Below are 17,500 nucleotides of genomic sequence, written 5' to 3' on the forward strand. Positions count from 1 at the left end.
ATTTTACTACCTCCTGCTTTTATGAAAAAGTAACACTCGTGAAATTGAAAAAGCTACAGCTGACTCGCAGGCCCATTTCTCACATAATGCATTTCAATTGGGTTTTTAAGATAGATTGCAAGAGGTTGCCTGCACACTCTAAACATATCTCATAACCCAGATTGTACCCGTCCCCCCCAACCCCCCCGTCTCAAACCTGTTTGGCAAAGCCATCGCAGAGAGAGCGATATGAGAGATGGCGTACACGTTGTGCCAGGCGAGCACTGACGTAGTGTGTCCATCCTTTGATGGACGGCGCCTTCTCTAGCACTGAAAAACCGAGCAAGGAATACCAAAACCCTTCCCTGGTTCTTGTTTTCACGAGACACCACATCAAAACGTCTGCTTGATTTCTGTGTGGACATCCACTTCACAGACAATGTCCCTGTTGTCTGCTGGTTCCTGCACAGCCTTCTGAAGTATGCTAAGACGCCCCCCTCCACCTTCCCCGGGATGCAGAGGATCACAGACCACACGTCCTAAGTCTCAGAGCGCCTGGGGACGGAGCACAGCTGCAGTGCCACCCCTGCCACCCTGACTCTTTAGATGTTCGTCCTGAGGCGGTGGCACTCTCCCACGGGACACTTGAAGGTGGATTGGAGAGAACAGAGCAGCAGACTTCAGAATACAGGACACGTGGTTTTAACAAAGTGGCTCTGCAGTCGGGATGAATTAATCTGTGTACAGGAAGAGTTTGGAGAGGAGAGAATTCTTTGTGCGAACACCACAGAATATCACACTGGTCTCCCAACATACTGTTGTGTAGTGATATAGAAAACCGTATATTTAAACCACATGAACCCTAGCGCCCCTATTCTGGGGCAATAATTTGGCAAAGAAAATGGTATAGAGAGGAAAAAAGGAGGGGGATAGACCCTTGGGCGACTCCAGGAAACGAAGTATATAGGGTTTAAGTGGTTAAACAGTAAAATCCTATGATCCATTAATATTTACTGGGCCTCTGTCAGCCGAGGGCCTTTTGAATTTCCAGCCTGGTCGCCAGAGGAAAACATGACATGTTACATCTCTGCAAACCACAGATATGTCGAGGGTAGACGTTTCTGAACAAAAAAATACATATCAACATTTCCAGACGTGGACCATGTCGACTCAGTCCTCGATCCTGTGTGCAATTTCAAAACAACTGATTCCCACTCTATCAGTATGCCACTCGGGTGGCGCTGACTGGTCAGCGCGGCCATCTCAGCGCTCGATGTGGGCACATGCGCCTCGCTCGGTGCACCTCACAGGGCTGCTGCAAGCCCGCTGCTAACGGCGCGCCCTGAAACGTCGAGATTCAGATGCAGGCGCGTAACGTGCCAAAATTCTTTCTCTGGAAATTGGGTTGGAATCTCCCTCACTTGTCACCCTTACCGGAGCCAGTGGAACACGGTGCCATGGGAATTGCAATGAGATGAGACCTCAAAAATAGCCTGGAGAAATCCAGTGCAGTGATGTGGACCTGCAGGGCTAAACGATTTTTCAGAATAATAATCGTGGGTGGGTGCAGATAGAGGTGATCATAAATATCCCTAAATGTACCTTAATATCCTTGGCTAAATTAGCATAGTTGACATATTTTCATCTGGCTTAAGTTTCATGCAGATGTAGGTCTATGACATTTATCATTCTCACACTCACATCCCCTGAAAGTGGACACGCGTACTGTATCAGTAATGCACTAGCACATCTTCAGCATTACTCAGAATGTTGGCAAGAGTATTGGCTACGTTTGATTTAAACATCCATGCTCTGGTGTATGATACATCCCACCCTGCTTCCTACTATGACTCACTCCGCAGTGTCTACCGACTGCATTCTCTTTTGTCTCTTTTGTCTGTTACACTTTTGCTGTGTTCATATTGTGCATTTGTGTGTACACAGTAAAAAATCCTCCCTTTTGCTACACAGAGTTAATTGAACATGTGTCACATTGATGATTTCCATTAAAGCTACTGTGTGAAATAATAACACGAAGCACAGATGATCCTTTATACAATACATTCCAAATTCCCATCAGCAGGCATAACATGTTCTTATCTCTTTAGATTTATAACCGGCGCATCGCAACTGAGAGTTTTTGCCATGTGAGTCGACCATCTGCCCATACCAGCATACAAAGCCTTCACTCCCTCCCTGCATGTTTACTTTAGTGGGTATTCCACATGCACACTAAAGCAAGCCAACGAGAGGACAGGGAAAATATTGAAAAATGGCTTCACCAAGGTTCTGTCAATCCATTTTTCCATCCAATCCTCCCCCCATGTTGATAATTGAATAAAGTGTAGAGATGACTAAAGTGGCTGTGTCAGTCAAAGGCAATGCAGCACAAGATGGATGGTACAGACCGAGAGACAATAGCAGTCTTTCTCCTAGAGAAAATCCACCCTAAAACCAAGTTCCAGTATGTTATACCTGCAGGCTTTCAAACAGTTTATCATTGTTTGTTATGTAAAATAAATACATTAAAAAGTCCCCTGAAGCTATAGAAACAAGAGAGCTAAGACCGTACTTCACAATATTGTTGGAGGAGTGGTTGCAGGGTTTAGGGGTGCCGTTCTCTTTTGGGTTGTTTAGTTTTGGACTACGTTATGGGGCTAAGAAAATAATTAATTCATTCATTTACATGTTGCCTGGGTTACCCATGCTGTCAATAAACAGCCAGGAAGAACTGTATTAAAGGTCAGCGGTGTGTCCCTGTAACAGGGCTGCATGCAGCTCACATCAGGTGGACATGAACCACTTCAAACTGATGGATACCTTTTAGAAAGATTTATGCACTGAAGAAGTACTGTGTGTTCTGTTCAGTTTGGTACTTCGCTGTTGAAGTCTTATCCCCCCCACCCTCCATTCTATTAATGCAACCCATTTTCAATGACATGTGAATGCTGCACATACACTGGGAATTAGATTTTAGGAATTGATTTAGGAATGTATTATTAGACTCTACATGGGATTTTTAAACCTCAACAACAAACAACAACAAACCGTCTCTCTCACACTTTGTCATTATCGCTACACCGTAAAATCCATATAGTGCTCATTTGAGATTACAGTGTAGGCTCCTGGCTATGCAGCCTCTCAGTCTCTCTCTGGTACAAGATGTCAACAAAGTGAGTACGGTATTTCTTACTTTCTGTCTTGACAGAGAGAGAGAGATGATAAAGTTTTCAGATGTTGATATAACTCATAACGTATACATGTTCTGTTTTAAGGTGGACTTTCTCTCTAACTCCTCTGGTCGTCCCCTCCCAAAGAAACCACTTAGGGTATCTATAATAATGATGCATTAAAATGTCAGCTGTATGGGCTGGCTGATTAATCACCTCCACCCGTTAATGTTGAGAGTCTGTCTCCCGCGCTTGCGTTCCCAGATATTAATGCTTCATGGTGTACAGTGCAGTAGATCACTTCTCTGGGTGTGTGTGTGTGTGTGTGTGTGTGTGTGTGTGTGTGTGTGTGTGTGTGTGTGTGTGTGTGTGTGTGTGTGTGTGTGTGTGTGTGTGTGTGTGTGTGTGTGTGTGTGTGTGTGTGTGTGTGTGTGTGTGTGTGTGTGTGTGTGTGCGTGCGTGTGTGTGCTGTATGTGCGAGCTTGTGTCTCCAGTAAGCGTGCGTGCGTGTGTGTATGTGGGCGTGCGTGTGAACTCATGTCCTAGTATGGATGTTGTATACTATACACGTCTGTAAAGTATATACATGAGCATACATACAACATACATACAAATGTAAATAAGGTATGTGTTACTGTGAAGAATGAATGGTATCTATGGACTGTTAATAGTCGGGGAGTATGGAAGAAGAGTACGCATGCAAACGCCTGATTCCATGAGAATGCAACATGCTGGTAAAAGCAACATGTATAGAATGGGGATAGAGAGGCACGTAGTACAGCTGTGTTGGTTGTTGTGTGCTGTTGTCCACGGTTGCGTGGGCCCATAAACTAAAGGACAAGGACATGCTGTAAAAGCCCTATTGAAGCAGTGGAGCTCTGAAACACCATTATTAACCCGTTTATCATCACAGCGTTTGTATCAGCCAGTTTGTAATTAGAACAGTGGAGCACAAGCACTAGCTTCATTCTCTAATGCTTAGTTTATATGTCGTCATACGACGGTTTCGCCCGCTGAAAATAGCTGATTTAGCCCATTAAGTCCTGGAACGCATCTGTGTCATTTTAGATTGCTTTGGCTATTCAAAAATAGCAGATATACAAGCTCATAGCGCGGCACCGAATCGAAAAACCACATTTTTGAATATATATGTTTTTTTTCAAATTTGTAACTTAAATCTTTGCTACTGGGGGTCCCCTGAACAAAATATTTTGAGATGGGGGTCTGCGGCAAAATACATATACTTTTGGGGGTCCTTGACGTGAAAAAGTTTGAGCACCACTGATATAGCAACAAAAGTTAGGATTTAGAATACATTTTGTAAAATCGGCCTCAGGTCTTAATGGGTTAACTCACGTGTTTCATCGCAACGCGTTGTGAGCTTGCAGATTGGCTTTTTCAGCCAAACGACACAGGCATACGACAAAGTTTAAATCATGGCCTTACTCTCTGCTCAGCAGTACCGCTAGCGATCACTGGAATGGATCCCACTCAATTGGAAAAGTGCCTTTATTTCAACTGGAAAGGGAATACACAATGCAGTGTGCGTCACTCACCAGTGCGTCGGCCACCGTGATTGACATCGCCAGCCTTTATAATCGCTCTCACTGTTCCCTGTGAGGAGGAGGCGCTTGCTGTGTCTTACCGTCTAGCAGGAGGATAAAAGATGTCAGTCATTCAAGACTGCAAGCCTCTTGTCTTGTCCATTACTCACTGTGGTGGAGCTCGCTGCTCAGGTAGGGATGGCAGCTCACTGAGAAAACCATCCCTGACTCTTTTAAGAGCATTCGTGTATTTTTATTTCAGCCTGGATTTCATACTGCATAACTTTTTTTTTTACGTTCAAGTTCATGATGCACATGCTGGCTTGAAAGTCTTAATAAATCCCATTGTAATTCAGTTCGGTTTGATGCTGTACCTCTAGAGTTGTTCTGATACAGATACCAGTATCCGAAAAGCTGCCGATACTGCCTAAAATGCTGATATCGGTATCAGCGAGTTTGCCATGCCATTCTGCCATTATCACATGATGATGTCAGTAATATTTTGAATACTTCAGTTGATGTTGCACAACTGTTTTATACTCTTACTGTACTATTTACGTTATTATTTTACTAACTTGGATCTGCAAGTTAGTAAAATAACTTGCAGATCCAAGTTAGTAAAAAACAGTTGTGATTTTTTTTCCATTCCTAGATCAGTGGTTCTCAAACTTTCAAGGACCCCCATAACTCTGAGTTGGAACAAATGTTGGAACATTACATACACTCTCAGTACCCACTGGTATCGGATCGGTACTCAGTATCGACCGATATGCAAGTTATGGGTTGTGGGTTATCAGAATTGGTATCGGGAAGGAAAAAAGTACAATATTTGCCTCTGAGATGTACAGTAGTGGAGAAGTAAAAGTAAAAGTATAGACAATTGGAAATACTCTGGTAAAGTAAAAGTACCTCAACATTGTGGGAGTATGCTACTTTGCTACTTTACACCACTGGGTTACAGCAACACAGGAAGAGTTTGATTGGCTGTAATGAGCGAGGCCGGGTGCACACGTCCTCTAACCGTTGGGGCTTTCTTTGAAGATTGTTTGGTTCTGTGTAAAGCTGTGCTCTGAGCAGAGCAGACTCAACACCTAGACACTTCACACACTCCTCTAGGAAGGGTGGAGGAAGAAGGAGATGTATTTTTAACTCGAGGACCTTGACCTGGCTATCAGCTATCCTCTGGCATTGATTGTGAGTGAAAGCTAAGTCTCCTGGCCCGCACAAGCCAGGGATAGCGTGTGCCACCTCTTTTTGTCTGATGTGAAGATGTGTAGAGGCATGGAAGTGGACCTCCGCCCACCTCTCCTGTCTGTGTAGCAGCAGGGGTTCCCCTCTGTCTTCTCAGAAGTGTTTTTGAGAGAGGAAAAACATGGCTGTTTGTTGTACCGCAAGGAAGGAAGACGTAGCCAAACAACCTCCCCTCGTGCCTGATGGGAAGAGGGAAGCAAAGCAACTCAATCTCTGATCTAATGTTCTTTTCTTCTCAGTTTTTCTCCCTTCTCTCTTGTTGTCACTCCTCCTCTCACTGATATTTGTATACGTTGCAGGTCTTACATCCTTTTATTGATACTGTAGATGTACGTCAGTAACAAAGTACTCATATTTTTGCAATCACAAGGTGTTGAGAAACGTGAGACCATTCAAAGCTCTGACCACATAACCACAACATTCTAGGTTAGACTGCCCTTTTGACAAAAAGCTGAAATACATGGACAGTGGACACATGATAGAACAAATACCAGCACCAAAGCGGACAAATAAAGATTGACTGAGATGAAAAATGTTCCAAAGAACAATATCAAATCAAGGTTATTCCACGTTCATCTTCGTAACCACTATTTAGTTAAATAGGTTCACTATACTGTATACCACAGAGACCAGACTAAAACAAAACAAACAAACACAGACAAACACATTTATTATTCATTACGCCGTGAGGCACAAACCACACCAGCGTTTAGAGTAAGGGGTCACGGTCAGCGAACACGGTAAAGAAGCAGGCAAGATGCATAGGCAAAGCATGTGGCCTGTGTCTGTGACTAACATTAAACTCATACACCACCCAATAATCTAGATTTGACAGCTGTTTTCTTAAATCGTCTCATAGAAAAATAATTATCAATTGATCCATTCATCATAAAAGAAAAATGTTGCCTTTGTCAGACATTAACAAAGTATTTGCATCTCGGCATGAGCTGCATCCCAACCTACCCTCCTTTTTGTACAGCCAATGGTTTCTGTCCTTCCAGCCATGCTTACCGCTCTCTTTCAGTAGTCGTGTATGTGTTGTCCTCTCTTCTCTGGCAAATCATGTGAGGGTGGTGGATCCTTTGGTGGTGTATGATGTCCAGCTTCTTCGGCCTTCAGAAAGATAATATTCTCATGTTGTCAAGACACACATGAAGATAAGACTACCATGGGGGAACAATAGCCGTTACAGGGGTTATAGGTGTCTCCTCGTCTCTCCAGCTAGTAAGCAGAAAATACATTTTCAGGTTGGGATGCCAATTTCATCCAATGTGGAAAAACTCATACAGGATACAGGATGAAAAAGTTAAATGGGAATTGATGAAACAAAAATTAGCTGACAAAATTGGAACACTATAACATTGAAGCTGATGAATGGATTCTTCCTGATTGGATAAAATTGGTGTCCCAAAGTTGCACTCTTTACTAAAGAGCTGTAGAGATGGGTAGACCCCTGTTACTGAACAACCCTACAGCAGTGATTAGTCTCAGAATGTAGAGCGTATTAACAATAAACTTTTAGTTTTAACCAAGAAATATCACATACAGCACCTTTAATACAACTTTACATGAATGTAAAACTCACTATCAACCATACTATCAGTATTAGCCCATTAAGGCCTGAGGTTCTGATTCTACAAAATGTATTCTAAATCCTAGCTATATATATCAGTGGTTCTCAAACTTTTTCATGTCAAGGATTCCCAAAATGATATGTATTTGGCCGCCAACCCCCATCTAAAAATATTTTGTTCCAGGGACCCCCAGAAGCAAGGATTTGAGTTGCTTTAAAAAATATGTATATTCAAAGATTTGCAAACATTTTCACGATTGTCACGAGCTTGTAGATCTGATATTTTTAAATAGCCATTCAAGTATAAAGTATATTGAAGTATAAAATAGTGGTTTAAGTGGTTACACAGATGCGATCCCAGTTTTAATGGGTTAAGCATGCATGACATCTACAGAAAGTACAGCCTGCATTATCATTTCTAAGACCTACTTCTAATAGTAGGCTTCAACTTACTCATGTTGACTCTGTAAATCGAATCTAATAAATTCAATAAAGTAGTCATAAATTTGAATTAATACAATTACCCAGCCTTCAGCACACATGAATTTTAATATAATTCCATTACTAAAACTCCTACATTCCTGAGTGAACACAAAGTGAGAATCTAGCTAATCAGTTCATCCGTAGACACTTGACACAATCTAATTCAGTCTATAGACTTTGTTGCTGAATGGCAGTACCATCACATGCTCATTATTTCCATTTTTTATTTACAGTATGTTATGCAAAATATATATACTGTACGTATATATACTGAATATATATTATCACAATACAACAACAGTAATACCTCAACAAGTGGCCCAATACATATCTGCATACCGTATATACACAGGATCATAAACAATCAATCAACGAATAATGTAAAAGTTTATACCAGTTAATTACCTATTACTTTATGTCCTCATAAATAATGATATGTAAATATTTGATGTTCATATCCATAATTTGATAGATTTGATGGATGTGCTCCAGTTAGCTATTCACACACAAGCCTACACGCTGGAGAGTCCTTTTACACATCATTTATTTATATAACTTAGATGTTGAGGGTTTTTCCCACATGTCGACCTTCATACGAGACTGGCTGCATGTAATACGTTTGTGCGTGTCCCCTCTTTTGTAACATTACTTGTAAAATACAGTCCATACCACCCTTACACAGCAGTTTAGCAAGTGGTTGAACAGCAGTACAACAATGTGGCTGGCAGTCCTCTGAGCACACTGCCTGTGTCGACAACTGGCAGATGCTCTCGGTTTGTTGTTTGCAAGTGGGAATTTTGTCTCTACCCAATGAATATGGAGGGAGCATCGCAAAGGGCCAAATGCTAAGTGAGCAGTGACACACACGCAACGTTCTGCTGGCAGAGTGAAGACACGGAGATGCAGGCTGCAATCTCAACTGACTCATCTCCGATCTTAAGGCCAGGTTTATTTATTTCTTCGATTTGTTATATTGATTTACAATATATTCCAGCAGTTAGTCGCATTCATATCTCTCATCCAAGGGAGATTAAACATGAAGTATGCAGGCAGAATTCAGCTCCCCGTACACAACAGCATCATCCAGGAACTGCTCCGTGACTGAAAGGATTTCAATTCTGCTTCATCCAATAACAGCAAATCCAAAGCGTCCTCGGCTGCTATTTTTCCGTCACTACCTCTGGGCTGGGAGAGGGTCATTTATACGCTGGCTGCCTTCCTCGGATACCAATTCCCCAATTCACAGGCTCCCTCTCTAGAATCAAGCCCTGATTCCCTGTTACCCATATTATCACCCCATCAATCTGCTAGTGGCTATCACATTTACTTAGGAATAGGAACCAATTTGTGTGCCTGCCTGTCAGTCCAGATACCCACAGGCCTGTGTGCTCTTCCCTTTTCCTCAACTCCCCCACCCCTGTATCCCAGTGATTCTTCTACCTGCTGCTTACCTGTCCAAACTGGTGAGATTTGCATTCCAAAACACTGTGGTTTCATGGCCAGTAATGACGAGTCCAAGAACATTGTGGGTGGCAACGTGTTGTGTGTGCTGCTAACAATCTAATGCTGAATGCGCTTAAAACTGTAGAGATGATTGCTGCTAAAATAGTTTTTACCTGTACTATTGCCAACTTTATTTTTATCTGCTGAAGTGTTTTTTTTTAAAGTTTTTTTTTAAAATCTCTTCTTTGTATTACATCCAGCATTATCATTATTAGGATCTTGTTATATTGTATTGTTGTTGTTAGCGGTCTTACAGAGCATGCCACACCAACATTTTGTTGCTTGTACCTGATTGAGTGAGTGACAAATAAAACCCTCTTGAATCTTTTGACTCTCTCTTGAGGAGTGATTTCTAAATGATCCAGTCTTCCCCTCCTGCTCAGCTGCTCCCCCCTGTGGTTGATTGTGCACTGCAAAAGAATTGTTAATTTACCAAATTGATTGGGTTTCATTTGTACACTCTCAGAGTTACAAATGGATACATGAACACTGAGTATTTAACTCTGTGAACTTAGCCAAGTCACTCAAGTTCAGAATCATCATCCTCATCCTCATCCTCATCCTCATCCTCATCATTATCATTATCATTATCATTATCATCATCATCAAATTAGATGAGAACCTCTCATTGACCAGACCAAAAAAAAAACATGCTGTTCCTGTTGCAGCGGAAGATCAATATCTCAAAACAATCCTGTTCCATGTTTATACATCAATAATCACATTTTCCTTCCAGTTCTGTTATAGTCTGGATTTGCTCATCCTACTGCTTTGTTTTTTCCAGCACATCTGTGCAGTCTGTAATGTTAAGTGGGCCATTGGCTGTTAGCTACCCTTCATAAAGGGTATGTTTGACTCCTAGGCTAGGCCAAGCAAAAGGACAGAATGGATGTCTGCTGCCCATGCAGACCCAAGAAGCCATCTGTTTTAGAAACGTTCGCTCTGGGAGACAGAAGTGGTCCATTAAAACCAAGAACTGTCACCATAATGTAGACTTGCCCCTGCAATTTCAGTACTCTCATTCACCATCCAATACAACTGTCTGTAACATTTTAAACTGTCATGCCCATGTGTCGCCATGCTTTTAATTATGGGATTATTGTAACGTTGACACACTACCACAAGGTATGCACAAAGTGTACTTTGCAGCTTTCAAGTTATGATCCTTCAGAATCAGAATCAGAATCAGGTTTATTGTCACATCACAGGTTTACAAGGTAAAAAAGTGGGTGAAATTAATTTTTGTACATCACTCCCATCGCAACGTTAAATTCCGTAGAAAGAAGAGTGGGGAGAGAGAAAAAGAAGAGGGGTAGGGGGCAAGTGGGAAGGAGATCAACAAGAGAACAATAGAAGGCCAAAAACAAGTTATCTACATATTTACAAAGTACCTGAGATAAGAGACAAACTAAGGTGCCTGAGCATAGCAGCAATGTGTGTACTGTGCATGATATACAGTACTTATAGACGCTAAGGTGCTTAGAGAGAAAAAGAGCGCAATAATAAAAAATAAAAAAAACAAAAAAAGTCTGTGCGTTATACATGGGGATTAAGGTGCAGAGGGTCAGTGCGTGTTCACCTAAGGGTGGACTGACCCTGGTATAATCCGCAAGTAGCTCCATGAGGGAGAGCAACAAAAAGTAATCTTTAGCATTTTGACTAAAGCTTTTGCCACAAAATGTACATTTAAAGCCCTTTCTCCTGTGTGTATCAACATGTGTTTTTTCCTTTTGCAGCCATTAGGGATGCAGGTTCCCCATCACTCACATCTGTCACAGCTATGTTCTTGACTGGTTTTGTACTGGGACACTAACCATCTAAACCCTGTTCTTTGTCATACGATGGTGTTGCGCAGCGCACATAGCAGATTTACAAACTCACAAAGCACTGGATAGCTATTTTCACATATTTTGTATTTTCTTTTTTCTCATAATTGGCTTTTGTAATCGTAATCTATAATAGCACCACTGTGTTAATTCATCTCTGAGTTAAATTAATTGTCAGCTCTTATTGGTCTCCTCAAGGGAAATTCCTGTTCAGTCATTGTGCTCAGTGATAAAAGTCAGTGTGATCCTCAGTATTCACAATTAACTACTTGAACCCCAGCATCCCTGTTCTGGGGTGAACGATCTGCCAAAAATAGCAGATCACAGATTTGGCGTAGAGTGAAAAAAATTGAAGTACAGTTGCAACTCAGGTCCGTTTTACTAAGAATCAAGGGTATAAGTGGTTATGGTCCTTACACACTGGGGAAAGTGTGTTAGTTTTTTGGGGAATACATTTCCCCGAAAATATATATTTTTTAAAGTGTTTGTGTCATGAGTGATTGAATACATTCACACAGAACGTGAATATTACACTGCTATGCTATGGCTATTTTTGGAAACAAGATTTCGGCCTGTATGAATGGTTTATAGTTGATGTGAAATATTCGACATATTTTTAGATAGTTTATTCCTCATGCTCCCTGTGTGTAAAGACCTGTTCTCTGTGAGAGAATGTGTCATTACAGCTCACCACACCAACGAAATAACAAAGCAATGAATTGACAAAACATTTTTTTAGCTGAAATAAAAAAATAATTAGCCCAAAAAACCTGATAACTAACTGAAACTGTATTGTGTGTTTACAAAACTAACTAAAATCATAGAGAAAATGTCCTTCATTTTAGTCTTTGTCAGTATACAATATTTTTCTTACAAATAGCAAAAATAGCCTGTCTATTTTTCTGAGCTATTTGAATCTCACCCCTGACTCGATCTTACATTGAAAAACGTAAACAACACTAAAACTAATACAAACAAAACTAAGCCTTTTCACAAAATAAATACTAAACCAAACTAGAAAACCTTCTTTAAAAACTAAACAAAAGGAACTGAACTTAAAAACACGAAGTCAAAACAAAACAAATAAATAAAATCGAGTGTAGAAATCCACCAAACAGGCTGTACAGCTGTTTACCACACAGTATAGACATACGGATGCTCACAGATCTTTATAGAAGGATTAGTCAACAGTGAAAAATGCTACTAGAGAAAATATTGACAATTGAGACAGTGATCTTGGCAAAGACAAAATGCCAGAAAATGGCTTTTGGCAGGCGAGAATGCTCTCTGCATAAGCACAATGGATTCTACTGGAGATGTTATGTAAACACAGGCATACTGTATGTACTTAGTATGCATGTGTGTGTGTGTGTGTGTGTGTGTGTGTGTGTGTGTGTGTGTGTGTGTGTGTGTGTGTGTGTGTGTGTGTGTGTGCACACACAAACAAACACAAACACACTTACAGTACATTCTGCAATGGTTATGTGATGTCTGTAAAATACATACATGAAAGTATGAGAAAGGAGCTGACTGCGTCAGTGTGCGTCATTTCTAAGTATCACCATGACAACCAACAGAGAGGCAAATTTCTGTATTTGTGTGTTTCGGTGTGTGTGTTTCAGTGTGTGTGTGTGTGTGTGTGTCTGTCTGTCTGTCTGTCTGTCTGTCTGTCTGTCTGTCTGTCTGTCTGAGTGCGTACGTGTGCATGCACGTGTGTGTGCATACGCGTGTGAAAGGTAAGGTAAGGTCAACTTTATTCATAAAGTGCCTTTCAATACAACACTGTAAGACAAAGTACTTGTGAAACATGTGAGTTTCTGGCAGCTTTTTAAAATAATTAACTGACTCTGCATTTTTTTTATTGCCAGGGATAGGAGATTCCACAGAGTGGGGGCTGCGACTGTAAAGGATCGGTCACCCTTTATTTTTAGTCTCGATTTTCTGACAGTTAGAAGGCCTTGATCATAAGACCTGAGCGATCTCACAGTGTCCTGAGGGCTCAATAATTTAAATATGTAAATTGGGGCCAGCCCGTGTAGTGCTTTATATGTGATTAAAATTATTTTTAAATCGATTCTGATGTGTGTGCGTGCATGCGTGGGTGTGCATGCGTGGGAGTGTGTGCGTTCGTGCGCACTCGCGCACGTGTGTGTGTGTGTGTGTGTGTGTGTGTGTGTGTGTGTGTGTGTGTGTGCAAGCAAGCGTGCAGGTTGTAAGATGTCTTCAATAGATTTGATTCAGTACACAATATACAATAGATAGAGTGGAGGTCAGAGCTATTAAATTACCTCATACTGTACAGCATATAATTACAATATACTGTAGGCATTTAGCAGACACTCTTATACTTACAGTATATAGTGCAGGGTCAGACCAAGCAGCATGAACTTCAGCCAATAACAGGTTAAGCAATCAGTGCAGTATTTATGGGTAAAGAAAATAATCGCTTTCTTTTAATGACAGGACCCACATAGATTGCCCTAGTCTTGTCGAGGTATCCATGAGATCAAAATAGATTAAGTGCCCGTATGCAATCACTCTAGCCCAAATTGGGTTTTTCTGTGAGGCACTACCTTTAGAATATCATTAAATCAGCCCTATTAAAATAATATGAGTTTCCAAATACAGTCTGAATGTAACTAGAAGAAGGTTAATTTACCCCAAAAGTGACATTTGGGTTTGTTTCAGCAGAAAGGAATTAGATGAAAGTACAACAGACATAATAAATATTTAGCAACAGAAGACACTTAGCCTACTCAAGTCAACAAAATTCAAAGAGGATAGACAAAATGTCTTGCTTCGGTTTGGTTATAAATTCTACTTTGTGTGTAAACACACAAAATATGCGGCAAACAAAGCAAACGTACACAGACTGCAGTTAAATATTGTATTATGTATTAAGTAGAGCAAATGAGTTTATAGCAACTGATGAGATTGGGTGTTGGCAGGTGGTTTCTATTATGTAACGGGTTGTTGGTACATGTAGGTGCAAAACAGGTGGTTGCTAGGCTGTAGTAGGCGGTTGCTGTGACAACATCAGTGAAGATCAACTGAATCCAGTGGGGGAATCCATAAGTCTGTACGACAAGTGGTTCAAAATATATGGACTATCAAATAGGCTATTGACTAATCACACAAGGGCTCTCCATCGCATCTATTGAGGTGACCCACACATTTGGTGGTTCAAAAGTTATGTCAAAAGGGACAGTAAATCTGGAAAAAATCTGGAAAGGGGCACGGCTAGGTTAAACCAATGGGGCAAGGACTCTCAACCAAGTCAAAGAGGTGACCCACAAGTCTCTACAACATGGCCCACTAACAAACTGTCATGAAAGAGTCTCTCCCCGAGTGTGTGTAGGGATGACTGATTCATCCTGTGTGCATCGATTAGCTTGATGCGTATAATAGGTGTGACTACGCACTAGTTGCGCTTAAATATGTCACCCTACAGTCTACTTTCGTGGGGACAATGATTAGTGTAGCAGTGTCAGCTGGGCTGTGCAGTTCACTATGATTGGTCTACTTTCCTTGGGACATACCAGAGGGTCTACTCAGGGGACATAGACGGGGTTCTGCTGCGCAACTACTGTAGCGGGCAGAACACAGCGCTCTTTACAGCATCTGGAACACAGCTTTCTAGTTTGAGACGGACTTGTACTTGTGATCATGTGATCATGCACTGCAACGCTGCTCTAGATTACTTTATTCGCGGACAGCTGATTAGAGTGCATGTTTCAGTCAGAGCAGTTTTGCCCCCTGAATACGCACACATCCAGTAATGTTTGTAAAGAAGAATATATATATACACATACAAACTCTGTTTTAGACAGCTGGTGCCTTCAGTGCCACACCATAAAAATAGTGTGTGATCTTTTGCTGCCTGCTCAGTGTCTGCTGTACGCGTAAATAATAGTATAGAGAATGAATAGTTGCAAATATGTGTCTACAGACAAGGATATGTAAAGTATCAGCTGTAGACTGAAATCCCTGACTGCTTCTTCCAAATATCATTCCTCCTATAGCACACAAATAGCACACTGCATAGGAGTTGAAAAATCTGCCGAGGCACTCTCTGAAAGAAATTAAGCATATTGCAGCTGTCCAAAATGATGCCAGTTGTTATAGAAAGTACTTTTTAGGGGAAACAAATGATTTTATTCCAAATGATTTCATTCCAACTCCTGTGGAGTTACATAATTACTGCAAGACAAAATCGTTTTTTAAGACATTGTAATTTACCACACTAGCAGCAGCAAGGGGGTATTGGATATAGTATTGGCTTGTCTAGCCTGAAGGGTAGAAAAGGCCATATTGTATGAATCTGTTTCATGAATTAACGTCAACAGACCATGTGTATGATGTACAGTATAAACAAATTAACCCTAGCGTCATGTCATGATAGTCCAACGTTTTGCAAAAGTAGACGATCTACAAGCTCGCTTTTAGATAAGCTACTTTCGGTGAAGCGATATATGGTGTGTAGCGGGAAACAGGAGGGGGCCAAGTGTAGACCCCTCTTGGACCTCGGTCATTGAAGTATATAGGGTTTAAGTGGTTGATCGGTCATCTCTTTAACTGCTCTCTCTCTTTCTCTCTCTGCTTTTCTCTCCAACAGATGCAGATATACATGTACAACTCGGACGACTTCGACAGCCTGAGTGCAGCCATGAGAGAGAAGAGGATCATCGCAGCCATGGCTGTATTTTTTCAGGTGGGACGATGTGTGTGTGTGTGTGTGTGTGTGTGTGTGTGTGTGTGTGTGTGTGTGTGTGTGTGTGTGTGTGCGTGTGCGTGTGTGTGTGCTTATCTATATATACAATTTGAATCCTGCGCCATGTCGGTTGTCCGTATGCGACGCCAGTGTGACGGTGTGACGTAATCTGACATCACGCCAGTGTGACGTAATCTGACATCACGATGAGACGGTCGTCCCGAATATGGACACAACGCCAGTGTGACGTCATGACATCACATCCTACCTATAAATTCTAGGATGCCGTCAGATCGCACCAGTTCGACGGCTTCCATAGTGGGTTTTGGTCATTGGAGAGGTGATGCACGTCACCTCTTTCTGAAGTGGGTACTTTCAAAGCCTGCCGTGGATTTAGGAGAGCACAAAACTCTCTCTCACACTGTGAGGTGCCTGTAAGGTGGCACTGCAAAGTGAACGACGCGTCACGCTAGACGTTCGGGCCGCGTAGCGGCCCGAACTTCTAGTAATATTTACAGTATTTATGTTTTTACTGTATGTGACAAATTCATTGTACTAGACCATACCTGTGGGGGGATATGTGCACATGATCTGTAATCTGAAAACGGGCTTCGCTGTTAGGTGCACATGGTACTGGTCAATGGCTGTGTGGAAATTCAGATCAATTGCTCCAGCCACTGAGGCAGGCAGAAAATAATTTTGGCCGCACCACTACACCACGCACTACACCACGGGCTACAGAGGTTTGTCAAATTATAGGAGCATGTGCAAACATTAGCAGCATCTGAATCTGAAGAAAATAGTGCCCTGGCCTGCAGTATGTACTGTACTGTACTGTACGTGCATATCTCTTCTCTTCTATCCTGTTAATTGCACTGCTGCTCTTCCTTGGTATTTCAGTATTTGTCTTAGGCTGGCTAACAGGTGTTTTTTTCAGCGTTAGAGGTCTTTTAATGGTGTGTGGGCGTGGAGTGTGAAACTGTAGATCAAGCTAAAAGGCCAGCTACCAATAAAGTCCTCTGCCATCCTCTTGGCCCATTGAGTTGAGTGGTGGGCGGGTTGGGATCATTGTCAACTCTATCATTCTCAATTGGCAGGATTAAAAGTTCATTTGAGGCCATCGATTGCCTAAGTGGGCATTTACTTGGACCATTACCTCTCGGTTATATTCTTTTCTCTCAGTTTTTTTATGCTCTCCGTCTCTCCATCCTCTGTATCTGTCTCGCTCTCTCTCCCCTCTATTTGACTCATGTTCTCACACGCACACGCATACTGTATGTGTGTATTTCTAGTAACACTTGAAAACACTTATAGTCGGCAGTTGTCTTAAAAGCCTACATAAGACACACTCACCCCCTCTCTCTCTCTCTCTCTCTCTCTCTCTCTCTCTCTCTCTCTCTCTCTCTCTCTCTCTCCCTCTCCAATCACTCTCCATCCCTCTGTTCAATCACCCTTCTACC

General features: G+C 41.7%; 1 protein-coding gene across 4 annotated transcripts in view; it reads left to right on the forward strand.

Annotated features, from left to right (window-relative positions):
• Positions 1-17,500, forward strand: part of LOC311049616 (receptor-type tyrosine-protein phosphatase gamma-like) — a 396,229-nt gene that overhangs the window by 262,597 nt on the left and 116,132 nt on the right. For all 4 annotated transcript variants that reach the window (XM_084063299.1, XM_084063300.1, XM_084063301.1 and 1 more), the window contains exon 5: positions 15,945-16,040. In XM_084063299.1, the coding sequence (XP_083919425.1) occupies positions 15,945-16,040 (96 nt within the window). The remainder of the gene's footprint in view (positions 1-15,944; positions 16,041-17,500) is intronic.

Source organism: Gymnoscopelus microlampas, assembly GCF_963454915.1.
Source record: "Gymnoscopelus microlampas genome assembly, chromosome: 7".
Taxonomy (NCBI): Eukaryota; Metazoa; Chordata; class Actinopteri; order Myctophiformes; family Myctophidae; genus Gymnoscopelus; species Gymnoscopelus microlampas.